General features: G+C 51.2%; 1 protein-coding gene across 10 annotated transcripts in view; it reads left to right on the plus strand.

Moving 5' to 3' along the window:
• Positions 1-11,063: 11,063 nt before the first annotated feature.
• Positions 11,064-26,486, plus strand: part of QKI (QKI, KH domain containing RNA binding) — a 158,697-nt gene continuing 143,274 nt past the window's right edge. For 4 of the 10 annotated variants that reach the window (XR_012761963.1, XM_075411679.1, XM_075411689.1 and 1 more), the window contains exon 1: positions 11,065-11,510. Coding sequence is in view for 9 of the 10 variants with exons in the window: in XM_075411679.1 (XP_075267794.1) it covers positions 11,369-11,510 (142 nt within the window). In the remaining variant the exon portion in view is untranslated. Of the gene's footprint in view, positions 11,511-21,349; positions 21,519-23,457; positions 23,588-25,213; positions 25,284-26,486 lie in introns of those variants that run through there. The other 6 variants (XM_075411670.1, XM_075411717.1, XM_075411735.1 and 3 more) reach the window with 5 other exon arrangements.

Consider the following 26,486-nt stretch of genomic DNA (forward strand, 5'->3'; position numbering starts at 1 on the left):
TCTCATGTTCAGGTTCATGAATGTGAAAGAATTTACTGTCCTGCTCGCGTGAGTTAGGGCCCCGTCTGCCGCAGCTCCGCGCGCCTCAGAGAATGAAACGGGGTGGGAGGAGGGCAGAGGTGACTGAAGGCTGAAGAGACGACTCTCCTCGACAGCGTAGTATCAGAAGAACACAGCCGTATTTCAGCTCCGGTGCTGTCAGGCAACGTAGCCATCTATATTCCGTCTATAAAAAGCATCTGCCTGAAGTTACAGTTCTGAACTACCGGTACTGAAAATAAATTCATATTCTAGCACATCTAGCTACAATCTCAGTTGATCCTATTTAATTTTTAAAAATGTCAGTTGTTTCCAGAAAACCCCTCAGTCTCACATAATCTAACCCTCCTAAAGAAGCGCACTGAAGCTAGCAACATCATAGCAAAACCAGTTTAATTTAATTATTTGACTTGTAACTCAAATTAAATGATACTTACCTGCACCCTGTGCCACACACAAACCCACTCATCACGTTTGTTACTACCGATGCTAAAGGAAACTTGCACAGGACTGAAGCTCTGCCTTTTCTTCGTTACTGAAAACAAATCCAGTTCAGGCTTTTTTAGACAAGCTTTCATTTTTCAATTAACACGTTTTATTTCAAATTTATTCAGAGCTGAAACAAGAGTTACATTTGCAGCTGAGGAAAGCAAAGATGAAACTTTGTTCTTTCTTTTGTGCTCAGCCACACAATTTATTTTTCTCCTGGCAACAGATTTTAAATCTCTTTTGCCTTCTCTTTTTTTTTCATGGGAACTGTTTAGTAAGTGCCGGCACCAGAGCTGACGCCGCTTTGTGTGGTTTTCCCCTCTGCCCGGTTTCTGTGTCTGTGTGCGCAGGCATGCATTCATTAACGGAATTCCTCAACATTCAACAAGAGTGCATCATAAACCAGCGGAAAAAAAGCCTCATAAATATTTAGATCCTCCGTCCACCTTCCAAAACTGAAGTGAAAAAGAGTATTTAGTGAGGGCTTGGTGTGAGCTCATCTGCATATGAAGGGAAAGGGGGTAGCGAAGGAGGAGGCGGGGTGGAAGCAGCCCCCGAGCCCCCTGCTCTCCCCGGGACCATCCATCCATCTTGGCCTGGCTGCTGGCCCTTCCCTGCCCACGGACGGACGGACGGACGGACGGCGTGCCGAAGGACGCCAGCGCTGGCCTCCGCGCTTGGCTCTGCCCTGCCACTTTTGGAGCGGAGAAGCAAAATGCTTCACAGAAATTCTTCTGAAGGCTTTTCTACTTGTTTGCGGTCCGCACGCTGGCACGCAGGCGTAAAACCCTTACAGCAAACGGCAAGGAGGGCACGCGGAGAGCAACTGCAGGTCGCTGGGCAATTAGTGAGAGCTAAGAAGGTCACAGCGTAGCTTGAAGCGTTTTATTATCTGCGGTACAGCTACAAACCCATACAATCTGGACCTAGTGCTGTATGTATTTATATATAAAAGTCCACTATTTCTACCAAACAACACTGTTAAAAAGGCCAAAAGTACAAATAAAAAAATAGAGCACCAATAAAATTTGGTTGTTTAATGCATTTTTATAAGTGACTACAGTCACAGAATTGTTTCAGTTGGAAGCAACATCTTGCGATCATCTAGTCCAATGCCACACATGGAATTCTGCAAATTTTTTTTTAATTTTAAAAATGAAGGAATGTGTAATACATTCAGTAATTATTGAATTTTTATTTCACAGTCTGAGATCAAATTAATTTTGACGGCTTGCATCACACCACCTGCATACCACGACGTGGCACCTCCGACTGCTGCGCGCAGGTGTCCTCTCCAGCCCAAAGGGCAAAAAGGCCACTGAAGTCTGTACTTAGACACCAATAGCCCACGTAACAGAACTGCTGATCAGCAGCAGGATCAGACCCGCGAAGGTGTCGGGGCACCGTCAGGTACAAGCCCGAGCCAGCGCGCTGCGCAGCACGACTGCCCCGCTGCTCGCCTCGTGGCAGCCCAGCCTACAGCACCCCGCCTGCGCCGAGGAACCCCAGCGGAGCACCGAGACACGTCTGCAGCCAGAGGGATAATCGGTGTCACCACCGCCTGCCAGGCAGAATCACAGAGTCACAGAATGGTCGGGGTTGGCAGGGACCTCTGTGGGTCATCTAGTCCAACCCTCCTGCCCAAGCAGGGTCACCCACAGCAGGCTGCACAGGACCTTGTCCAGGCGGGTCTTGAATATCTCCAGAGAAGGAGACTCCACAACCTCCCTGGGCAGCCTGGGCCAGGGCTCCAGCACCCTCAGAGGGAAGAAGTTCTTCCTCATCTTCAGCTGGAGCTTCCTCTGCTTCAGTTTGTGCCCATTGCCCCTTGTCCTGTCGCTGGGCACCACTGGAAAGAGTCTGGCCCCGTCCTCCTGACACCCACCCTGCAGATATTTAGAGGCATTTCGAAGGTCCCCTCGCAGCCTTCTCTTCTCCAGGCTGAACAAGCCCAGCTCCCTCATTCTTTCCTCGTAGGAGAGATGCTCCAGTCCCCTCCTCATCCTCGTAGCCCTGCGCTGGACTCTCTCCAACAGCTCTTCATCTTTCTTGAACTGGGGAGCCCAGCACTGGACACAGTACTCTAGATGGGGCCTCACCAGGGCAGAGTAGAGGGGAAGGAGAACCTCCCTCGCCCTGCTGGCCACACTCCTCCTAATGCACCCCAGGAGCCCATTGGCCTTCTTGGCAGCCAGGGCACACTGCTGGCTCATGGTCAGCTTGTTGTCCACCAAGGACCAGCCAGGTGCCTACCAACTTCAGAACGGGGCAAGAGATCCGTTACGCGCCCAGCAAGGAGCGTGGGATGGATAGCTGCGAACAGACTGCCTGGAAGGAAAGCCGAGGTGGGGACGTGTGCTCGGGCTGCCTTGCTAAGGGGAAGACCTCCTCCTGGCCAGCTGACCGGCTGTGCCATCACTTTCGAGAAGCAAGCAGAAAACTTCTCGAGCTGGGGAATGCCTCAAGCCCAGCAGTGCCTGCGCTCTGCCCCTAACAGAGGAGCCGTTCGCCAGCTCCCCGCGTCACTGGGACTTTCCAGACCTTTCCAGGGCGGGAAGGAAGGCTGCGTCACGCGGATGACTTCAGGCCGGCTCTCATGCTGACCTCCTTTAATCAAAGCAGAATTACAAAAATTCATGATAACTTTTCTCCTGCCTTGCCTCAAGTAGTGTTTTCTTTTTAGTTCCTGCCACAACCTGTCGGTTTTTTCGCGTGTTGTCAGACCAGACTAGGTATTAATTTGTTAATACGTAACACAACAGTATCCTTACGCAAACTGGGTAGTGGAGCATGCTCTCTGGGGAACTTTTGCATTTCTCTGCTCCTGAAGCTGATGGGCCAACAGTTCTTCAGCCCTGCCAGGATTGGGGGGGGGGGGGGGTGTTAAAAACAGAGACGACCGTCACACCCGTTCTGTCAAAACAAACACCTGTAACCAGCGCAACAACCTTTCTTTCGTAGTGTGACAAGTTGTGTAAACACCTGAAAGGTGCAGAAACTGCCCACCAAACTTTCTAACGTGTATTTAAACAAACACAATACCACAGCAGATGTTAACACTTCAGCGATCATCTTTATTTATGAATGATACAAAAAAATTCCATAACATAAAGCAGCCTACTGCAGAAGTTTCTAAGGTTCTCTAAGTCATAGGAATACTCGTAACGTGTGCGTGGGACCTTCTCCCGCCCCAAACGAGCAGCAGTGCCCAGGCTCACGTGAGCTGCGTCCGTCCGCGCGTCGCCTGAGCGTACAGCAAACGCGTTCCGTTCCCCTGCCCCGAATTTCAGTCACAATCGGAGACCAAACTTGAAACATTTCAAACTAAGAAAAAAATTTAAAATTTATGAGAATTCAAGAGGTGGCCAGCAGGGTAGCAAGTAATTTCCAGACACTGCAAATTCAGCTGCAGTGATTTCTTTTTTCTTTAATCAGTCCACTACACCTACAGCTGGGTGATGGCTCCGTTTTGCTGCTACGCCGCAGTGAAGTTTTCCGCCTGCTCCCTCGCCCCTCTGCTCTGTGGTCTATCCAACACGACGACGCTGCGAATGGACAGTGCTGGCACACTTGGAAAGCCGAGGCTGGGGCCTGACCGTGACACCTTCAAGAGAGCAACTCAGCTGTCAAACTCCTGAAGCCAAGCTGTTGTTTGGAGCATTCCGAGAGCAAAAGTGTTTAATGGAAAACTGTTTCTGGATGCTTACAGCGAGCCCCAGCTCGCAGCGGCCACGCCAGACGTCCAGAAGGCACAGGAGAGACCTGCCCGGGGCTGGCAGACGCGGTACCGGAGCTACCGGAGAGCAGCGACGTCCCAGGGATTCAAGTGGAACACCGAAAGGCAGGTGAGTCCCACCCTTCATCCTGCTTGTCAGCTGGTCGCAAGCAGCTACTGTAATCAAGCAGTGAGCTAATTGTAAACAATAATCAGCTACAGTATTAGCTAAGTAAGACCGTACGATCTGGTGTGAGGTGACCGCCGCTGAAAACGAGCCCGGTCTCCTAGAGCAGCCAACAGCCCAGAACCGCTCACCTTCTGGCTCCCAGCCCGCGCCTCCTGTCACTGATCGTTACGACCCGTCCCCTGCGCTCCGGCGGCGGCCAGACAGGGACGGACGCTGCACCCGCCTGCGAACGCCAGCAAAGGTGGCACGAGATGTGGGACGCTGCCTGCTTCTGTGAGGAAATCCTCCATCCATCCAACTGCTGAAGCAGCAGCTCTCCGCACTTTTGTAACGGCTTCGTCCAAGCAACCCGAAGTACTTTGCTGCAAAGTGTTTCATAGCTTCTGAAGAGCAGAAAAGTGCTGTGGGCTCTGGGGCACACCACGCTGCAAGGCGTGTGGCTGCTGCACTCCAGGAGAGCCTCCCACACGCGACAGCAAGACCGTGGGCAGGAGGAGCAAAGGGGAGACAGCAACCCACCCACAAACAACGCAACGCTTAGGCTTCCCAAAGAGCCCTAAAAATACTAAGAGCCTGCACGCTGCTGTGACCTTTCAGAGCAAAGGCACAAACATCCACGAACAGACGACGCAGAGAGCAAACTTCCGAGCATCCCGTAGCACGGACGGACAAGGGCCTTTGCGTGGGAAATCCACAGCCACCGCAGCGCTGCTCCCTCCGTTGCTTTGGAGGAACACCCCCGAGCAGCTCTGTCTCATCTCCACAAGCTTTCGCGATTCACATTGCTTGGTCCCTTTCTTTCCCCATAGCTTTGTAACTACAGATGCTTCTCTTTGCCATTAAATACATAAACAAGGATTTGTATTGAATAAAGACTTGGAACACAGAAAGTATTTTGAGTGGGGGAAAACAGATTTCTAGTCAAAAATAAGATTCTGGATTTTTCAGACCAATTAATTACATTTTATTAGAAGTTTCTTGCTCGTTACCAGCAGGTTTTGAAAAATGCAAAGTTTTCTTCTAATTCATTTAGATGTTTTGTGTCCGGTTAGATGTGAGCTCCTTGGGTAAGAACCGCTGCTCTCTGCGTACTGAACATCAGGAAGCGCAAAGCGCAGACCCCCAGCAGTACCGCAGCGTAAGTCCACACACATATACATTCATATTTCAGCGATGTTAAAAGGAAAAGTGAAACCAATGGATCAGTTACATTTTAAGCTCTACTCAGCTTCAGCAGTAATTGAGAAGAATGGTTAACTTAAATCTATTTACAGAGTTAAGGCTGCAAGCATTTCATTGATATCCAACAGTAACCCATACACCGTGGTATTTTACCAAAAGACGGTGGGCACCTGAGAAACAGAACTTACCAGTTTCCTTAGCTGTCAGCTCCGTGCCACCGTGGTGGCCAAAGTAAACCTGCAAACCTCCCTGACGTGAACTTTTTTTTTTAGTCCTATAGTGAAGGTGAGAACACTTCTCACTATGGTGAAAAGTAAAAATACTTCCAAATATGCATCTTACACAAAGTCTGTCTTTCAACACTGGATTTTTAGTTACGAGTAACAAATAAAAAAGCTGCACTAATAACATATAAAATAAATAATAACAAATAAATAATAACAAATAAAAAAGGGCACTACTGCAGTTGAAGTGACTTCACCAGTTAAACTGCAGAGTGTTATCCTGGGTAGTTTTGAGACTGGATACCTAGCACAGATCGGTTAGAAGGTAAAGAACCAAACAGGTAAGTCTGAAACAACGGCCGAGCTCTCCTCATACTCTTCATTTCCAGCTACCCTGGCGCTGTGGCCTTTTCGGCTGGGGCACGCGCCGGCTGGGCTGCGGTGGCAGAGGCGGTTTCGCAGTGCTCAGCCCGTCGCAGCAGCGGACGCTGGCATCGCGCGGGATCAGAGACACGGGGACCGCGCACCGTGCGTGTCCGGGGATTGCTCGGCTTCTGTCAGGGAGCCAGGAAGAACATCGATCGCTCATCACCCAACAGCAAAATGCACAAAGACAACGCAAGTGTCCATAAATGACAAGGGAAGCTTACGAGCCAAGAGGTAAAACGCGCCTTCAGACGACGGGATTCAAATGTACTCTGTGAACAGTCAGCTTCCTCCCTTGCTTTTCAGTGCAAGTGCTGTTATGAGCAAGATGATAAAGTGGGTACATTTTATGTTTACAACGTAGCACCTCAATTTAGTTTTCTCTGGCTGATTCCTGGTAATTTTTTCTTTTCTATGCTTTCTCAGACTGCTTTTATTTCCCTCCTTCTCACCATTTTCTGCCTTTCTCAGACACTTTGTAACAAAACTGGGATACACGAGACTACAGTTTCATCTCCTGCTGAAGAGTGTGAACTGAAAACAATCTCACTGTGTTTGTAACGCACAGGTTTCCCGGGAGCCCAGCAGAACGACCGCCCTCCCTAGGCAGACACACCTTTTCCCGTTGCTAGAACGTGATCTTTTCTGGAGAAAAGCCTACACAGCAGTAGGTGAAGAAACAGCGTGTACAGACATTACATACCCATGGAAATGATCTGCTTACACTACAATCCACAGGTGATTAATCCATGGCGATCTTGAACACTGATGTCATATAATCTACTATATATTGATGTGCATCACCATGACCAGCTGGCAGTTGGGTAAGCTATGCCCAGCCCATGCCTTGGCTAACTACTGGGAGCTGAGCGAAATGCTTAACATTTTGTGGAGCAGCAGGTAGGCCCCTGCGCGCCAGCCGTGTGACAGCAGCCTCCCGCAGTAACTTCAGGTACGTGGAACACACACCTCACCGAGAGAACTGCCAGGCACAAGATTTAGGTCAAAGGTGGAAAACACCTTTTTGTCTGACTTAGCATTTTGTTTCATTGTCGACTTAACAACTGCGTAATTAATATACAACCACAGGAACAGTGAGAATGCAGCTCCTCCTACTCTTGTGCAAGCGGGTGAATCACCAGGACCTCTCTTCTCCCAGCTCTTCATTCCAGCCCGAGGGGAGGCCAGCTCCGGCAGGAGCGGTGCCGCGGGTTACTACACCCTTCTTCACAGTTCTTGTACAGCCTGAAGTACCTGCAGCGCAGCAGATACGGACCTGAATGCTCCCAGACTTCGGCGGGCTTCAAACCTGCACCTCCCGCTTCTTCAGCAGTCACTTGGCATCTGCAGTGGACACACGTGGGCATTCTCTCTTCCAGGATTACACGCAGCTCTCAGAAATGTCCCTCCTTAGACTGTCAGCGCCGTGCCTTCTGCTTGTTACTCCAAATGATGCACTGCTACGGCTTCTGTTTGAAAAGCTACCTGTCGGTTTGGCTGAGCGTCAAAGGAAACGTCCTCGCTGTCAGACGTACCGCAGAGTTTCCATCTAACTGGTTCCCGAGCCGGCGAGTCTGGCTCTAGGCCTCACTGCGTTCCTGCGTGAGTCACCTCGCAGAGATGGGTGAACTTCAGCTGTCCCTCTGGTAGTGGCCACCTCTGACTGCCCCGCGGCAGTCACAGCAGCTATGGTCGTCTGCATCACGAACGATTCCATACTGGGTCACAAGTGGGCGATTTTTGCCTCGAGTGACCGTAACGGGTAGGTGCGGAATTGCCTCCTTCCCTGAAGGGGGGTGGCACGGCACACTGGCACCTTCCTGGCACAGCCAGCCGGCGGGTCCAGCTGTGTACGCCTGCGCTGTGGTCAGCGCCACAGCCCGCGCTCGCTAACAGAGCTTGCTTCCCGCGGGCACTGTCCTTCAGCTCCGCCGTCTCCCGAGGTGCTATCAGCTATGAACATGACAGCACTACTTGGCGGTGGCGTTTTACGATCATTGCAGGCCTTTACTGTAATGCACAGAAGCTGCTGCTGGCATTATCATAACTTTTCTTACTTCAAGATAAGATTAATGCAATAAAACTTCACCTTAAAAGAGAAGCAGCTGGAGAATACTGCAGGTTACACGACACAAGAAGGGCCACCCCGGTGAAAACACATGTGCTGAAGAGAGGGACTTCTGCTTGTGCCCAGACAGCAGCCAGGGCATCGGGCAGCGACCTGCAGAACCTCACAGGACCATGGGACCAGGGCACCTCGAAACCAGCCAGCCTCCCCCTCCCAGCCCCCCAACCCACAGGACCCACCTGCCCAGCCCAGTGCCCCCCCCCGTTTCCTCCCCCATGGCAAAGCTGCAGCGTTCGACACCGCCCAAGAGCGTTCCTCATGCCCCTGGAGATCAGGCTGCAGACACACCGGTCTGGACGGGTGCTGCACCTTCTCGCAGCTCTACCCAGAGCTCAGCCTTCGCCTCCCAGGCACTCTCCAAACGCCCCGTTCCCGGGACACGGGGGTAAAAAGCAGAGGCAGACAGCAGAACACAAGGTGTGCTCCGAGGGGCTTCCAGGTAGCTTTGTCGTGTACTGGATAAAGAGAGATACCACGCTGATTTGCTTATTTAAAACTAATGGCGAGTTGTCTGTGTTTTGCTAAAGCGTTCAGCTTTTCCACAGATTTAAACTCAGATTCTTGAAGTATTTACAGAAGCAATCAAGGACGAGAACTTTTCTTTAGTCGTTGATGCCTCTTTACCTGGGCAGCTCCAGCACATAGCCCTCAATTTCTGTGCTGTTTAGACTTGGGAGAACCACTCAGATTAACACGGAGCAAACTAGAGCTCGGCTTCTGCACTGCGCTGCAACGAGCGATTCCCCAGTCAGTGCTGGTGGGCACCATTTTATTCTCCAGTAAAAAGCGCAGAATAGCGTAGGACAGGCTCCACTGTTCCTGTGAGCAGGTCAGACAACCGACAGCTCCCGCACAGCCCTGTGTGCTGCTGTGTCTCACCTTGCATCGCCTGCTCGGACTCAGGCCCCGGCAGCGCTCCATGCGCGGGAGGCGATCACGAAGTGGTACGGGAACAGCTGCCCCAAATCTGCTGGGGAGAAAAGTCTCCATACGCTATTTTTACCGTGAGACTAAGCAGTTCAGAACAATTAATTCGAACACTATCAAAGTTCGTCTGATTCTAAGACGGAAGCCTGCCGTCTGACGGATGCCCTCAATCACGCTGAGGGACCCGACAGCGTTTTCTCAGGGTTAAAAGAGCGTTGATGCACTGGTTAGAAGATAGCAAACAGAGGGCTGCACAGGCGCGCCGTCCTTGGGGCTCAGCTGCGACAGGGACCCGGGCGGCAGCTCTGCGCACACCTCAGGGACCGGGGCGGCGGCACCTCAGGGACCCGGGCCGCGGCACCTCAGGGACCCGGGCCGCGGCACCGCGCAGCACACAGGCCGTGTCTCACAGCGGGGCCGGCGGAGCGCGGTGGCGGCGCCGGGGCCGAGCAGGCCGCGCTGCCCCGGGCGGGCGGCGGGTCCCGCGGCTGAGCGCAGCACTCCCGGCCCCGCCGCTCTGACCGCGCAGGCCGCGCTCTCCCGCCCAGGGCGCGCTCCTGACGTGGCGGCAGCGATGGACCCGCCCCCTGTCGCGCGGGCCGCGGGCTAAGCGCCTTCCGCCCGCCCCAGGCCGCGGCCGGGAGCTCGCCGGAGGAAGCGGGCAGGGCGCAGCGGCCTGACGGGGGCGGGCTGCGGGCGGGCCGGGAGCCCCCGCCTCCCCTCCAGCCGCGTCAGGCCCCGGGCCGGTGCCGAGACGGCCGCTGCGCCGCTCCGGCGGGATGGAAGGAGGAGAAGGGCAGGCAGAGCAGCCCCCACCGCGCCCGGCCCTCCCGCGGGGGCGCTCGGCGCCCCCCGCCCCGCCCCTCGCGCCGTTCCGCCGCCCGCCCCGCCCACCGCCCGCGAGCGCATGCGCGGCGCAGCCGCCCGCCCCCGGTTCTCCCCCTTCCGCCGCGCGAGGCCGCGGACGCGCGAGGCGGCGGCGGGGCCGTGTGAAGGGCGGGCGGGCGCACGCGCGCGCGCCTGGGCGGGGCCCTCCCCCGCCCCCCGAGCGCACGTGACCCGGCCCCGCCTCCTCCGTGCTGCTTCGTTCGAAGAGTGCCGTGCGCGCGCGTTCCCGCGGGGCGGGGGAGGCGCGCGGGAGCGGCACGCCACGCTGCGCGGCCGCCTGTCCACGCGCCGCCGCTCGGAGGGGGCGTGGCCTCGGAGAACCTCCCCCTCCCGCGCCCCGGGCCTCGCGGCGAGCGGGAGGCACCGCCGGCTCCGCCACGCGGCGCTGCCGCCGCCGAGCACCGGCCGCACCGCCCCGCCCCCGGGCCCGCCCCCGCGCGCCCTGCCCCGCCCCGCCCCCTGCCGCCGCCGCCGCCAGCGCAGCCTGAACTGAGGCGAACTCGGGCGCGAACTGAGGAGAAGCGCGGGGGCGGCGGCGGGGCCGGCACTCGGCAGCCACCGGCGGCGGCGGGCGGGGCCGGAGCGCCGAGAGCAGCCGAGGAGGACGCGCCCGGCGCGGCGGCAACGACAGCGGCGGCGGAGACAGAGACACCGGCGGCGGCCCCTCGGCAGCGCCCGCCGCGCCCGCCCGTCCGTCCCCTCCGTCCCCTCCGTCCCCGCCGCGGAGGCCGGGGGCAGCGCCGGGAGGAGCAGCCGGGCTCGGCGAGGGTGTGCGCGGCGGCGGCGGGAGGAGGAGGAGGAGGAGGAGGAGGAGGAGAAGGGGGGGGGGGGGGGGGAACGCGCCGAGGACTGCGCCGGCCGAGGGCGCACGGAGCCGGGGAGCGGCGGCGGCAGCGAGAGGAGGCGGCGGGTCCCCGTGCCCGGGGCGGAGGGCGCAGCCCGCGGGGGCTCCTCCCGAGCTCCCCCCGGACTCGGCGGCGGCTACGCGTTCGCCTCCGGATTTGAATCCTCCTCCTCCTCCTCCTCCTCCTTCCTCGGGGAAGCTCCCCTCCCCGCCCCCTCCCCTCCCCCGCCGCCTCCCAGCCCGGCGCCCCGTGCCGCGGCCGCGTCGCTCGGCGGAGCTGCAGCCGGCGCTCGCCGTCCCCGCGCGGGCTTGGAATATGGTTGGGGAAATGGAAGCCAAGGAGAAGCCGAAGCCGAGCCCCGATTACCTGATGCAGCTGATGAACGACAAGAAGCTGATGAGCAGCCTGCCCAACTTCTGCGGGATCTTCAACCACCTCGAGCGGCTGCTGGACGAGGGTACGGCCCGGGGAGGGGGGGCGGCCCGCCGGGAGCCGCGGACAAAGGGGAAGTGCGGGCCGGGCGGGGGGGGCGGCCCGGCCGCGCAGGGCCCCGCTCCGGGGGCCGGCCGGTCGGTCGGTCCGGCGGTCTGTCGGTCTCCCTCAGGGGGTTTCCTGCTTTCCGGGGGAGGGCGGGCGGGAGCGGGGCTGAGGAATGCGCGGGGGGCTGGGAGCGGCCCGGGCGGGCGGGGAGCGGCCCGGGGCGGGGGGGGGGGGTGTGCGGTGTCGGGGGTCCGGCTGCCCCGGAGGCCGCCCGGGGCCGGATGGCCGAGGCGGGGGGGCCGAGCGGCCCCGGCCCGACCCCACCCCAGCTAACCGTGATTTTCCTGCGGAGCGGGCGAATCCTGCTCTCGGCCCGCCTTGCCTTTTAAAGAAACTAACTTGGATCGCCCCGGCGCCCGACTTTGGGGGGGGGGGGGGGAATTACGAAACGTCCCGGTGCGCTCCGGCCGGCCGCGGCTGCCGCCTCTCCGGGGGGCTTCGTCCCCCCATAGCCCCCGCTGAGGGTGGGCTCCGACCCGCCAGCGATGGCGCCGGGGCAGCGGGGCTGGGCGCGGCCGTCCCGCACGTCCCTGCCACCGCGGCGGGCCCCGACCGGGAGGGGGGGGCCGGGCCCGGGGAGAGCCCCGGAGCCCGGGCAGAGCCGAGCCGCCGGCTGGGCGAACCGGGGCGGCTTCCCTGCGCTGAGCCGGTTTGGGCTCTCGGCGCGGGATCGCCGAGCTCAGCCGGCGAGGCAGGGTCTGGGCGGGGGGTGCGCGGTGCCCCCCCGCTGAAGGGAGTTCGAGGGGGTGCTGGCTGCGGGAGGTGGGGGAGCGGGCCGGCTCCCCGCCCGCGCCCAGGGCTGTGCGAACGCGATAGCCCGGAATCAGCCTGCCCCGAAACTGCTGCCTCCGAAATGAGCCAGAGCGGAGTGGGAAAGCCCCGGTGAGGAGCGCGGAGAGATGGACTCTGGGAAGCGGTGGAACCGGAGACTGTTTTTCATTTTCAACGCTCTCGGTGAAGTTTGAATTTATATCGGAGCACTTGCGGATGGGATAAGTAGAACTGTGTGGAAGTTGTGTTCGTGGTCACCACAGCGAGCAGCCTCGTCAGAGTAGTTCAGCTTACAGTAAACAACCGAGAAGAAACCGGACTGGGAAGCGCCCGTTTTAGCGCAGACGAGCCTGCCAGCGGCTTGCTGTCGGATTTGTGAATTCCTGAATCTCTGCAGCTTCGTGCCTTTGGCCAGAGGAGGCCCGAAACCTTTTTGTTTTTTTTTGGTTTTTTTTTTTTTTTCCTTTTGGTCAGAGAACAAAAGAAAGAAAAACATTTCCCCACACGAGAAGGAGACTGCGAAAGGAATGTCTGAAATCCTTACGCCCTGTGATGTATTTTTAAATATCGAAAGCTCTGGAAGTCTGTGCCGCGGAGTGTTGGACTTCCAGAGGGAGGGCTGCGGAGACTCCTGCCCAGAAAGTTGCAGGGTTGCGTTGGAGCTCCGCTTCGCGCTCTGCCGTGCGAGAGAAATAAGCAAAATGGGGTCTGCGTGTGGCGACAGCCCCGGCGGAGGCCGGCTGCCCCTTTAAGCTGCCCTGCTCCTCCTGTTGGCGTTGGCAGTCGGGTGGAAGTGGTGTGGGGGCAGAAAACTTCTCGGAATGTGGAAAAAACCCTTCCGTGCAGATCTGGTGCCTGGCTGCCGGTCGCGGGGGGGGACACGGGGGGACCCGGCCGGGGCAAGGGGGCCACTGGCGGGCAGGGGGCCACCGTGGAGTGACAGGGCTGGGGCGAGGGGCTAGCTCCATGGGAAGGGGTCACCGTGGGGTGACGGGGCCAGGGACAAGGTGGTGGCTCGATGGGAAGGGGCCACCATGGGGTGACGGGGCCAGGGACAAGGTGGTGGCTCTCAGAGAAGGGGCCACCATGGGGTGATGGGGCCAGGGACAAGGTGGTGGCTCTCAGAGAAGGGGCCACCATGGGGTGATGGGGCCAGGGACAAGGTGGTGGCTCTCAGAGAAGGGGCCACCATGGGGTGATGGGGCCAGGGACAAGGTGGTGGCTCTCAGAGAAGGGGCCACCATGGGGTGATGGGGCCAGGGACAAGGTGGTGGCTCTCGGAGAAGGGGCCACCGCGGGGTGGCCAGGGGCGAGGTGGCCGCTCTCAGGCCAGGGACCACCGCGGGGCGATGGAGCTGGGGGCTCTGCAGGAGCCCGTGTGCACACGGCCTGCCCCGTGTGTTGTGCTTGGGCAGAGCGTTGGGATGGTCGGGAGCGGTGGGCCGTTGGGCAGCCAGGGTGACAGTTGTTCGTACAACGCCTGTCCCGGGTGCCGGAGGGGCACCCCGTTCTGTGCTGACAGCCTCCGGGAGAGTTCCCTGCTGCGGGAGAGAGGTCTGCGAGGTCTGGAATGCGTGCTTAGAAGTGTAGTATTTAATAGTTCCATTAGCTGCTTGTGGCACCTTTGAGAATACCAAATGTTAGGGGCAGATGTGTGTATATATAGATTTTTATATATATATACACCTAAAAATAAAGTTACAGTGTTCACGTTCCCTCTTTGCCCCCGCCCCCCCCCAGCTTGATTTGCTGTGTCTAGTTTATTGTTTTGTGCTTTAGGTAGGCGTGGTTTTTTTTTTTTGGTTACTATACAACCATTTTCCTGAAGGTTTTGCTTATGTTTGAGAAGAATAATATTATGATCAGCCTTTTCCTTTTTTTTTTTTTTTTGTACTAGTCAAATTGAAGAAATAGTCACAACCCTAAGAATTTGAATGAAAAATCCCCTGGGATTGCTTTCCTGCTGGAATGCTAGGGATTTATTTATTTATTTATTTTTACATGCCAGTATTTAAAAACAGCTCAAATGGGCTTCTTGTAATTGTATGCAACAAGAGATAGAAAGGGCCCTGTCAGTTTAGATGAAGAGCAGTACATCTGATCTGTGTAGGTTTCAGAACGTGCGTTCACTTTTTTGGCCCGTTTCTGTGCTGTGTGTATTACCCAGAACGCATTTTCCTTTCTGAACTCTGTCCTAGTGTGTGATCTTTGAAATTCATAGTGCTTAACTTAGTAGATGGTCCCTGCCCTACGCAACTGGTTTTGAAGATCAGCTTAAATGTGAGGGGTATATGGAGGAAACTTTTTATTTTAAGTAGCGACTTTATAGTACGTTATGAAACTCACAGTTTTATTTAGGTTACAGGTATTTTTGCATATGTGTGCTTTCAAGTTCTTGAGTATAAATAAGGCTTTTGTGAACTAGCGAGGATGTTTAAAGTGCACATCATAATGACTAGGAAGCTGGGCTGTTTTTATCAGAGCAGTGCAAACCTGTGGGAAGAGAGGGCTCTTCCTGCGTGTGGAGTAGGCCGTGCTTCCCGTCATTGTTTGCACCGGCGAGTGTGACCTGGTTTTTTTGCTCTTCAGCTTCTCAGATACTAGCTTTTGTGATTCTAACCTAGATCGTTTGTTTCTGACAGCTTGTGTGTCTTAGTGATCCCCTTTGTGGAAATGAATAAAGTTGTGCCTTTTTTCTTCCGCTGTTTTTTAATTTTTATTTTTTATACATCGGAGATTTCGAACTCGGCGGTTGCACTCTGACCTGTTGGAGTTAATGAGGCACTTTGGTTTTATTCTTCCAGCAGATGTGAGCATATGTGCCTAGACTATTAACTGAGGTCTGAGTAGGGTAATTTTAATATTTGCATTTTGTTTCTGGAGCCTACAAGTGGTCGGAATGTTGTGCTTGATAGGAATGTACACAGATCAAACCTGTGGTCTGAACCTTTTTTTAAAAAGGTATTGACGCAGACTTCACTGGGAATTCATTTTTCCTCTGTAAACTACACCTCAGAAGCTTCTGCCTTCCTGTCAGACTTGTGTTGGAGGTGGCTTAAAAGTGTGTCTGCCTTGAAATTACGCCATGCATCTGGCTTTTGTGGAGATAGGTGTAATTTCACGTGGAACAGGCTGTGCCTTTCTGATCAGCAGCTATAACAGAACTAGCTGTGGAAACGTCTAGGTGGGGATGAAGGAGCGTGGATTTTTCTGGGGTGCTGTGCTGCGTTTGCTGGGCTGGCTGCGAGCAGCGCGTGTCAGCTCGCAGAGCCCCGTCCCCAGAGCGGCCGTGGCCAAGATGTCTGCTGGAGCTGGGGCTGCCGATCTGTGTTCTGGCATGGCGAGTGAGCTCTCCCCGAGACGTTACCTGGTTACTTTTGTGCCTGACCTTAGTGTTTGCCATCATGTAAATGCAGCCTGTCCTCAGCTGGGGCTTTGCTGACTTGTCAGGCTTGGTGAGGGGACGTTGGCCGCGTTGGCATGTCTGCTTTTCAGCTGTGTCGGATCTCGTCGTAAAACCCCATTATTTCACTGCAAACCATGCCTCTTCATGCGAGAGAAGGATATGCTTTAGGATAAAGGCCTTATGATAGCTTTTTGCCCAAAGAGTAGTTTTTAAACTTTGAGTTTTAACATTAAAATTGTGCAAAACAGCATGCTGCAAGAGCACTAAGTATTGTTTGTGTGCTGTTTGTCAGGAGTGCTCTTATGAATCTAGTTCTTTAATCTGTAAGTCTTAAGGTAATGGTCTGAGGCGGTTCTCTGGTTAAGGATTGTCTCGTAATAAGGAGGTTGTAAAGCCTCTGGAACCTGTGTGTTCAGAAACTTCGTCGGAGCTGTTCTGCGGTGTGGGGCTTTTTTGGTTGTAATTCCCTGGCAGCCTCTTAAAACAGCAAAACGAAAGCTCTGTTGCACTTAGGAAAAAGCTTATCTGTTTAGCTTGGGGAAGAATATTCAAAACTTTTAAAAATTCCCTCCAACAGTTCAGTTCTTTTTAAAATAAGTTACTTTTGAAGCTGTATCTGCAGCGTCTATAGGGTTGCAGTCACCTGGCATATCACTTAAAACTTTCAGCAGTCAAAACAACACCCATTTTTTTAAATTAGTAAAGCAGTTATTTTAAACTCAGGTTTTGAAAGCAGATTGCTCACTGTTGCTTACCAATAACTGATTATTTAAATGCCTGTCATCGGAGGGTTTTTCAGTAAGAGTAGCTGTAGCAGATTTAGTTCTGTACAGGAGCTGCTAACTCATTTGTGTTTAGATTGGGGGAGACCTGTTTGAATTTTTCATCATTTGTCTTTAGTGTGGCTTGTTCCTGAAGGTCGGAATCGAGTTGCATTTTCCTCGTCTGAAACTGCACGCAATAGTTTCCAGAGCAACTAGTGTCCTGTAAAACCTCTTGCTACGATTCGAAACATCTGACCAAGCGCCGACAAGATCAGGGAGTGGCACACCATGCTGCTGTAGCACACAGAGGAAAAACTGGGGGTGTGTTGGTTAATGTTGTAGTGAAGTGGGGGAGAACCCCAGCCAACCACCAACAACTGCGAGACGCTTAGGAGAGCACTTAGAATGTCTGCGTTGTGAAAATGAAGTTTACAAGCATGGGGAGAGAAAAGGTCAAGTCAGAAAAAAGTTGCTGGTGTTCTGCGGGCGTTGTGCCTGTGGAGAGAAGGCTGGACATGAAATGAATGGTTACTTCTGCAGTTCAGGAACTCTCTTTGACCAGGTTATCTGTTTCGGTCCTGCTCAAACTAAAGCTTTCTTCCTCTGAGTACGCTAAACAATGCCAAATCAGGAACGGGATCCTTACAGTGGGCTGAATTGTGTAGAATTTGGTAGAAAGCAAGCACATTTGAATCGTCTTTAGTTACTGTCCGTAACCTTAAAATGCTCTCCTTTTTGGAGAAGGCATGCTGGTGCAGCTGTGCTGTTAATTAGATGTGCTGTTAGATGCTGATCTGGTGTACACTCTGGCGCAGCCAGGGTAGGCCTGTGTTAACGTTAATTACCGGAGTCTGCCACGGAGACCGGTGGCTCCATCCCACTGCGTCTGCGGAATGTCGGGGGCGGACGATGGGGGAAAACGCCTTGCCGGGAAAGCTGCGAGTAATGGAATGCCCTCACTCGCTGGCCCTTGTTGTTACTGAAACATAACTCACGACTTCTTGTTCGGGCTGCGTGATTTTTTCTGCATTGATTTTAATCAACATGCATATTATGAAAATCTTCTGTTGATTTTGACACTTGATTGAAATTTAATAGTCCAGTGCTAAGAAAACTAGAAGGAACAGTAAAACTGCCAGTGTTTTTTACCTCATCATGGTTGACACAGTTGGTTAGGTCAGTAGAAGCACCGTGTAAGACACATCTGTGGCTTTGTAGCAGGAGGATCTAGGTCTGCGCAGGACACTGGAGCTTTTCTTTGAATCCTGAAACAGGTGATAGGTCTAGTGTTTATAATCTGAATTGGATCATGGAATGCTTTGGGTTGGCAGGGACCTTTAGAGGCCGTCCAGCCCAACCTCCCTGCAGTGAGCAGGGACATCTTCAGCCAGCCCAGGGTGCTCAGAGCCCCGTCCAGCCTGGCCTGGAATGTCCCCAGGGATGGGGCATCGACCTCTGGGCAACCTGGGCCAGGGTTTCACCACCCTCAGTGTGAAGAATTTCTTCCTTATATCCAGCCTAGATCTGCCCTCTTTCAGAGTGAAAGCATTGCTGCTTGTCGTGTCACAACAGGCCCAGCTAAATGCCTTTGCTCTGATGAGACAGAGGTGCGTTGCTGGAAGGCAGGCGATGTTACATTTCCAGTTCTGACTGGAGAAGATGCCCCGTGTTGCCTCGCGCAGCGCAGTGCGAGTGACTTCTGGCTTCGGCTTTCTGCTGGTTGTTGTTCTTGGAAGCACTAGTGGAAGTGCAGTTAGCTTTCTAATAGCAGAGCGGAGATTTTTGAGACAATTTGTGCTTGAACGAGCAAGGCAGCCGTGGCAGCTTTGCGGGGAAATAGCACCCAGCTCCATGGGCAGGGCGGCCCTCGCGTCTCGGTGAGCAGCGTGTGGGTCGCGGGCGGGCCGGGCGGCCGCAGGACAGGGCAGGCCGACGTGCCCCGGGCCGGGCGGCTGCGGCTCCCTGGGCCGCTACCGGGACCTGACGCTGCTCTGGCGCTCCGTGCCTGCTTCACCAGGGGTCAGCGCTCGGCACGGGGGTGGTAGCACCAGCAGGGCTTTTATTTTATTCTCGTGTCTTAAAATACCGAGTAAAAATTGAAAAGTGTTTTCAGTTACTTTTCACTTGAGAATGATTTCTGTAATTGGTGTCGAAATCGTAAATTTTGCTTCTTGGTTCATTGCAAAAAAATGATTCTCTGGAAGAGAAATGGCAATAGGTAGCTATTAATGGGCTTTCCTTCAGTGTTTTTGGTGGTGTGTAGCTGATTAAATAGCACGCTGGAAGTCAATTTTTTGAATCAGTTTTTTAAACACTTACGGCTGTTTTGCAGCTGCACCTGAATACTTGTGCTTCACTCTGAGCTGTAGTGGGCTGGAGGAGACTTTCTGCGTTCCCAGCACGGGGTGTCCCAGAGCGACGTGTCGATGCTTGGCGACGTCACTGCGATGCTTGGGGGAGCGGGAGGGTCCTGGGGATGATGATGATGATGGTGCCCGTTCCCAGAGGGGATAAGCTGTGGAGCGGTTTGTGGGAGAACTGGCTGACGCCGAGTGCGTTATTGGTGGGGCAGGTGACACTTGTAATGCTGTATAACCCTAGAGATGCTTAGGCTTCTTTAAGACTTGATTTGAAAAGGAGAAGAAACCCTGGCATGTCACCTCACGGGGAGGTTAGGCCGGCGTAGTTCTGCGGAGTAGTGCATGGGGATGGCTGCTGATGGCAGGGCAGGGGCAGGTGGTGCAGTGCCTTCCACCCTTGGCTGGTGGGCCGGTTTTTGGCTGAGAAGGTCAGCTGGCGTTCTGGACTGGTCAGGGGGTTTCTGAGTTTGTTTTTGTGTGGTGCTGGCTTCCTCTTCCGACGGATCAGAGCCGTGGTGGAACTTGCCGTGTGTGGTCTTGGTGTAGTTGTGTTGGCGCAAGGCTGAGGTGGCTCGGTGCTGAGGAGACGGAGCAGAGCCTCGGGGAGAGAAGCGCATTTGCGGAAACATTTACTTTAAAGTCTGAAACTCCTAATTGGTGTCAGCTGATCATGCATCTGGTCCATTCAAAATTTCAAGGGCGTGACTATTTTCAGACTAGCTGACACTAGATGGAAGCCAGACTTTGCTAAATTCGTTAAATCCTTCAGCTGTTGAAATAATGAACTTTATTGTGTTGTCTAATTCTGATTAAAGAAACGTTTCAGAAATCTCTGTAACAGTTACTTGGTCAAAATGTCCTATCCTCACTGCAGTGTATTTTCTTCACTAGTGTCTAGGAGGTGGAATACGCCTGAAATTCTAAAAAGTAAGCAACAGATCTGACTAGCACAAGTATGAATAAAAACTTAATGTTCTGGTTCATATATTTAAATGGCAACTCAGCTAAAACATTCAGCTGATGTTGCCTGATGCCAGACTTCGAAGCAGTAGCAAATCAGTTAATATTCTTCTTAATACAGCTTAATCTAGCAACCTGCAAATAATTATATAAAAACTTAATGCACAATTTTGAATTTTTAGACACAGAGCAAGCCAACTGGACTGGCTGGTTTCGGTTTGTCTCGTTCCGAAGGACGTGAGCGGCACCCCTGCACCAGAAACGAACACGGACGTTTTCCCCAGTTGTCAAAGTGCTGTCGTCTCCCCCTGCAACCTTCCAGGCTAGCTTTGCCTAAATACTGCGTGTGTAACCTATTGACAAGTGTGTTGTCCGACAGCTGGTGTGTGCGGCATTTGAAGGTTGCAGTGCTGGAACAGGCCCAGCTGGGGTGGTCAAAGTGTGGTGGTTTTGCTGTGGAGATGGTCTGCGCAGTGAGAAAGTGGTGCGTGTAGGACGGGGGGAGAGGCAAACTGTCGGTAGCTTTTGAACTGCGTGAGTATCGTATCACCCACAAAGATACGTGTGGTCGGGGAGGCTCGTACACAGTCAGTTTACGAGGGAATTACTACTACTGTAAACTGCTCGAGGCTTTTGTGGGAGTGCGATACTGCCTCTGAACCAACCTGGAGCCAGCCTCCCGGTACGGGTGCTTTTGTTGCCACTTTTCACATGGTCCTGTCGACTTTGTGCTCAACTGGTGAAGAGACTTGAACACAATCTGGGGCACAGCTGGTATGGTGGGGGTCAGAAATGAGCTCTAACCAGGGTTCTGCTGGGAGGACCTGTTCGTTAAAACATCGGGAGGGGAAGAATGGTACTTTAGTATCTCTCAGGTAGAAAATTAGTGGCTGCAGTTGCTTTTAGAAGGGAGGTGTATTTAGCTGTTGTAATAACATGTTTACAGAGATTTGAGTCTTGTATTTTGAGATTTGTTGCAGTGTTTTAGGTTTGTTCTCTGTGGATAAATTTTGTGACAAGGGAAAAAATCTGGAGCAAACATCTAAAGATCAAATCCACCTTGGAAGAAACTGCATAAAGTACAACTGGCTTTCTTGAGAAAAGCTTATTAAGCTTAATGGACTTCAAAGAACTTTTTTGAGAGACCTGTGGAATTTAAGAAATATACTGATATTTTGAGGAGCAGGAGTGGAAAAACTTCCATATATCAACTTTATGTGGGGATAATGGAGGTTAAGTTCTCTATGGATCAAAGTACTTCCAATTTCTAATAATTTGGATGTAGCTTCTGGGGAAGCAAGGAGCTGTGCGGAAGCTCCGTCTGTAGGTAATGGGGTACGTAAACCTAGTGCCTGCCGGTTTAGTAACTGTAATTTATTCATCACTATTCATGAGGAAGCGTGTTGGTTCCAAACGGGAGGTTTAATGCACACCGAGGGCGCTCGGTGGTTTTAGTGCTGCTGAGTGTCTTCAGAAAGGTGTTCTGGCATCAGGCTCCGGTTAACGTGGGATGAGTAAGAGAGCAGTTGTCAGCCAGACAGCTCCGAGGAGCGTGGGCAGGAGAGCTGATGGTGAGGAGCTGGAGCAAAAGGGCTGCACCTTCTCCTGCAACTCAGCAGCTTCAGCTGGCCCGGAGACGGCTGGTTTACACCGCGCTGAGAAAGGTTTGCGTAAATCTTTGGGACTGATAGACAAGGCAGACTCTCTGACTTCCCTTGATGTTTGCAATCTCAGCAGCCTGGTTTGGCAGTAGAAACCTAGAGAACTTACCGGGGAGGCAGATTTGGTTTATTTTGAACTTTATTTTGCTCTACCCTTTGTTAGGTCTCACAGCTTTCAGTTACTTTCAGTTACTTCAGTTACCGGTCACTTTCAGGTTTTTTTTAATTGTTTGTTTTTTTAGGATAAAGGAAATGGTTGTCAGTTTGAGGAGGTTAAAACAGAAGCAAAACTGCCTTTGTTTTTTTGCTCTGTCAACATAGTAGCATAACTAAGTGGGTTTTGTCATGTGCACAGCTCTTTCTAATCCCATTTAATATGGTTTGTGCTGGAGTTGTTTTTGACTGCTCGTTATGTCAAATTGTTGAACACGTGATGCATGGAGAACAGTTTAATGCGATAACATTCAAGTTCTTTACTTTGTGGGGGCTGTTTGTACGGATTTTTTCTGACAGGTTACTGTAGGTACCTAAACCTACACGTGCAGGCGAAAGCGTGTATGTGCAGGCTTTGTCAGCCCTGAGCAGAATTCAGGGCTGGAATCGGTGTTGAAGACAAGCGGTTCAGGATGTCGTCTGGTAGTCATGGCTAGGGTAGTGTAATGGTACGTTATGGTGGAAACTGCTGCGCAGATCAAACTACATTTTTGGTACATCTTTCTCTTCTGGATCAAGCAGCTTGGAGGCTGAAAGTTCAGAGCGATTGTTAATAACTAAAATGTGTTCCTGAACAGTCAGAAGGATATTGTGTTCTCTCTTTCTTCAAGCTTTTGTTGCGTGCTCCTAGTGTTAAACTTCAGATGCAAAGGCAAGATACTAATAAAGCACCAACATTTAAGGAGCTTTTTTCCTAGACTAGGTATGGATTAGCAGTTTTTCATAATATGTAATATGTATAGTTGAAACACAGCTTATGCTGCTATAGACGAGGGGGTGGTTTCCTCTTTTTTTCTTTGCTTGGAAGGTGAAGGAATGAATATTGCTAATAATGGAACCTGGATAATTTCCAGGCTGTTAAGCTAATTAGTGAAACTTAATGTCATAAATATGGATGCAAATACTATGCACCTATCTGTATTGGTATAATGACACAAAGGGCATAGTACTTTTTAAGAATGTATTACTGTAGAAGTAACTACAAAAATTGTATTATATGTTGATCTTGAAACTGTGAAATTAATCAAATCATTATATGAAAGGAGCAGAAAAATCAGAATACATTTTCTTGAAGTACTTTCATTTTGAATTGAAATGCCGTTCTGCTTGGAAAATGCTTCCAATTTGCAAAAATCATAGAACAATTTAAGTTATCCTGCAAACATTAGGAGATTATGTGCTAGACTTGGTTCAGGAAGGGAGAACAGCGCTGAGATAGAGAGGTGTCAGTAGCTGTTGTAGTGTAAGATCCAAAGTAGCTCGTCACCTGCTTCGGGTCATGTTTGGCAGGACATTATCTTACGGTGAGAAAGATGGAGATACTTTACGTTGAAGTTAATGTTCGTACAATCTAATCAAGATTTCCTCCGCACGTACTGCCTTTTTCCAGCTTGGTCGGTAGTATTTTTCCTCGTGCTTATCACGCTGAGCTACTCTAGCCACTCCTGGTCCTAACCTTTTCTGACATGGCAAAGAATTACAAAGCAGACGTGTTTCATTTCGCAGCTCCGTCAGTGAAACTGTGCGGTCGCTTGCACAGAGAGTAACATCAAAGAGATTTTTTTTTTCCTGAACTGAACTCTGAAGGGCTTATATTTTGCTGCTGCGTGAAAACAAAATAGTGTTTGAGATGAAACCTCTGAGACCGTGTTCTCTCTGAAGTAGACAGCATCTCTTTTGTTTGCAAAGTTAATGGAGCTAAGTGGAAAGCCGTGTCAGGTGCCAGAATGGTGTTCTTCAGCCTATGGTTCGCAGACCCACTGCGCGGGAGGAGCTGCTGAAGATAACGACGAGGGAAGTCTGTTGTTGGGAGATTGAAATAGGCGACACTGAGCCCTCACCTCTTCTGGGAGCTTTTGGTTAGTCTGCGAGTGGAAAAGGTTGAAGACCGCTGGTTAAAGGCATTTTCATTGTAGCAGTTGTCCATGGGCCAAAGTAGAATTCTGAAACAAGAAACTTCAAGGAAATAATGCTCACTATTGTGTAAATTGAAACTTGTTTCACCTATCTGCATTTATTCTTTTCTTAGGGCTTCCTGCTCTGACCTATTTACTGAGCTACTGAGTGTGACGACGTGTTCCCCCGATGAGGTGTAGAGAGTCTAATTGTGTATCTATCAGTAGAGGCCAGTTTGCAGCACTGGAACTCTGAAATATTAGGGTGTTAATTGCCAAGAGTAGGTACAAGAGGTGTAACCCACTGAATTGTGTTTGGTATGCTAGTATTATAGAATAATTTCAGTAGTAAACTGTCTTTAAGGGCATCTGTAGCTTTTGATTTTAATGCCATTGAAATAGCCACACTGTTGTCATTCGTCAATAAGGGCATTAAAGCAAGCTCTGGATGCTCGAGTACCTTTAGCTGTAAATATTTCAGGAACTCTCAAACTCCAACCCCCCTCCCCCGAACTGATAGGACCTGTTGTTTGGTGTTAGTGATAAACAAACTTGGAAGAAAAAAGCCAGAATGTAACTCATAACATTGATTAATACATAGTAGTCCAGGCAGAGGTCCTGCCTATGTAGTAAATACAGTCTTTAAAGCAATCTGGAATATAAAGTCGTATTTCGTAAGGTCCTTTCTGGTGGATGTAACAGATAGAGGGAACTAGTGTAATTCAAATCTCTGTTGCGTTAGAACCTTATAAACTTGTGTTAAATTAGCATGCAGTTTAAATACCGGCTGTTCAATGTGTGTGGTGGGTTGCTCTGTCGGCCGGTCGGTTTGCTCCGGAGACAGGCTGGCGTGGGACTCGCTGGAATCTGCCGGCTGCAGAGAGAGCTGATGATTCTGTAGCTGCTCCCTGAGATCCTGTGGTGTCTTCACCATTTTAATTCCGCAGGCAGCAGAGATCCTGGCTGCCGGACGGGTGAAATAAGCGCCGGTTTTGGTTGGACGCTGTGTTTCTGCCCGGCGTGTGTGTCGCCCCGGGCGCACCCCCCTCCCCGTGCGCGGGGCAGGGTCTCTGGAGGAGCGTGCCCGGCTCTGAAGGCTGTCTCTCTGGGCAAGATTTAAGATGACTAGAAATGTTTTTTCTAATGTAACTTAAAGTTATACATAAGATTGTTATAGTTGTAAAGCCAGAGGGGACGCGGTGAGAATCTACTGTTTTAGACTTCACGTGTCTGACTGTTTTTAATGTACTGTGATCAACTGAGATGTTTTCTTTATGAATGAAGAATATTTTCACGTAGCTTAGCTTTTAAGTATTTTTGTTATTATTAAAACCAGAAAGGTTTTTTTTAAATGTAAATACATTTTGAGTTTTGACAACAAAAATTAAGTTAGTATTTTGTTTTTAAAAAAATAAAAATAAAATATTGAAATTTACTTATGGAAGGCGGTGGATATCATTATACAAACTCACATACGGAATTTTTTTTATGCTGACTGTTGCCTGTCTTGTGATACCAATCGGTGTCATGCAGAACACTTTCCTTTATAATAAACCGCATTTTGGTTAATTCTTCAGATTTTGATGAAACAGTAATCCTTCTCTCATGGTAGCTTCAGTGAGAAAAGCTCCGATCTCAGCTTTTGCTGTAGTGGCAAGAGGTAAACACTGATGCTGCAGTATCTTATCTAGTTGATAATTTCATCGAAATCCCGGAACTTGATGTGCCAGTTGTTAAACGCGCTGGGCTGTGAAATAATCGGAACTTCAGCTTGCAAATACCAAGCTATTGTCTTCAATAAAGTTGAGTTGAAGTCAGCTTTCTGTGCTGCATTGCAGTGGAAACCGATTAATTACAGTGTGACAAGATGCCATTTTTTATTGCCAAAAGAAAGTTTCTAGTGTTATTCTGCAATGTGACAAATGTTTGACAGTTCTGGCTGAAATTTAAGTTAATTTTTTAGACAGATAGGCTAATGAGCCTTCGGTTGTTTAACTTTGATTTTTAGAGTTGATGTTTATGAAGTGGCTTCTGAGATGATTTCTGTAATTTACAGTGCTGTTAATGCCGGGCAGTACGTCCTTTCCATTAGTCGTTGGAGTCTAGATGGCACTTCCATTGGATTTCATGTGACCCAGCTGATTCAGTGCAGAACGTCTCCGTTGTGCAAGATTTAATAATTTCTGATACGTGCCCATGATTTACTTAATTTTTTAACTTCTACCAGTTAAATATCAGAGATTTATTGTTTAACAGGTTTTTCTTACATTTTGAAAGGCCCGTGAGAATTGACCAGAGCACCGCCATTACCATTTGCCGTGTTGTTATCGTCACTGACGTGGCCACAAAGTGAAATGAGTTGAGAAGATCTCCTGGGGTAGCTTGACTGTTGAGATACGTCAGCTTTGTATGAGATACTGTTTGCTTAGCCCTTAACAAAGTGGTTTTGGGAACCAGTGTGAGAGAAATGCACCTTTTGAAATGCAACATTAGTTAATAAAACTGATTAATACGTAAAGAAGCTAACATGTAAAATGAAGTTATATTGTGCGTGTAGATTGCTTACCTCTAATACAATTTGATTACCTTTCAGTGTGACTAATACAGCAATTACGTAAGCTAAAATGACATTCTTGTGCTTTTTTAGTAGAATATGAAGGGCTTAATATTTTTAATTGCTCATTGCATATTATTTTTTATTGTTTTACTGTAATTTAAAGTCTCTTATTCAATGAAGCGCAAACCGATATGAATTTAACTCCCATACTTCATAAAGATTCGGCATGTGGCTTTTAGTTAGCTCTTAGTGCTGTTGGTAGCTATCACTTTGGTGCTCTGTGTTTCCAGTCGTGTATTTGTGTTT

This window comes from Opisthocomus hoazin, chromosome 2, assembly GCF_030867145.1.
Source record: "Opisthocomus hoazin isolate bOpiHoa1 chromosome 2, bOpiHoa1.hap1, whole genome shotgun sequence".
NCBI classification, from domain to species: domain Eukaryota; kingdom Metazoa; phylum Chordata; class Aves; order Opisthocomiformes; family Opisthocomidae; genus Opisthocomus; species Opisthocomus hoazin.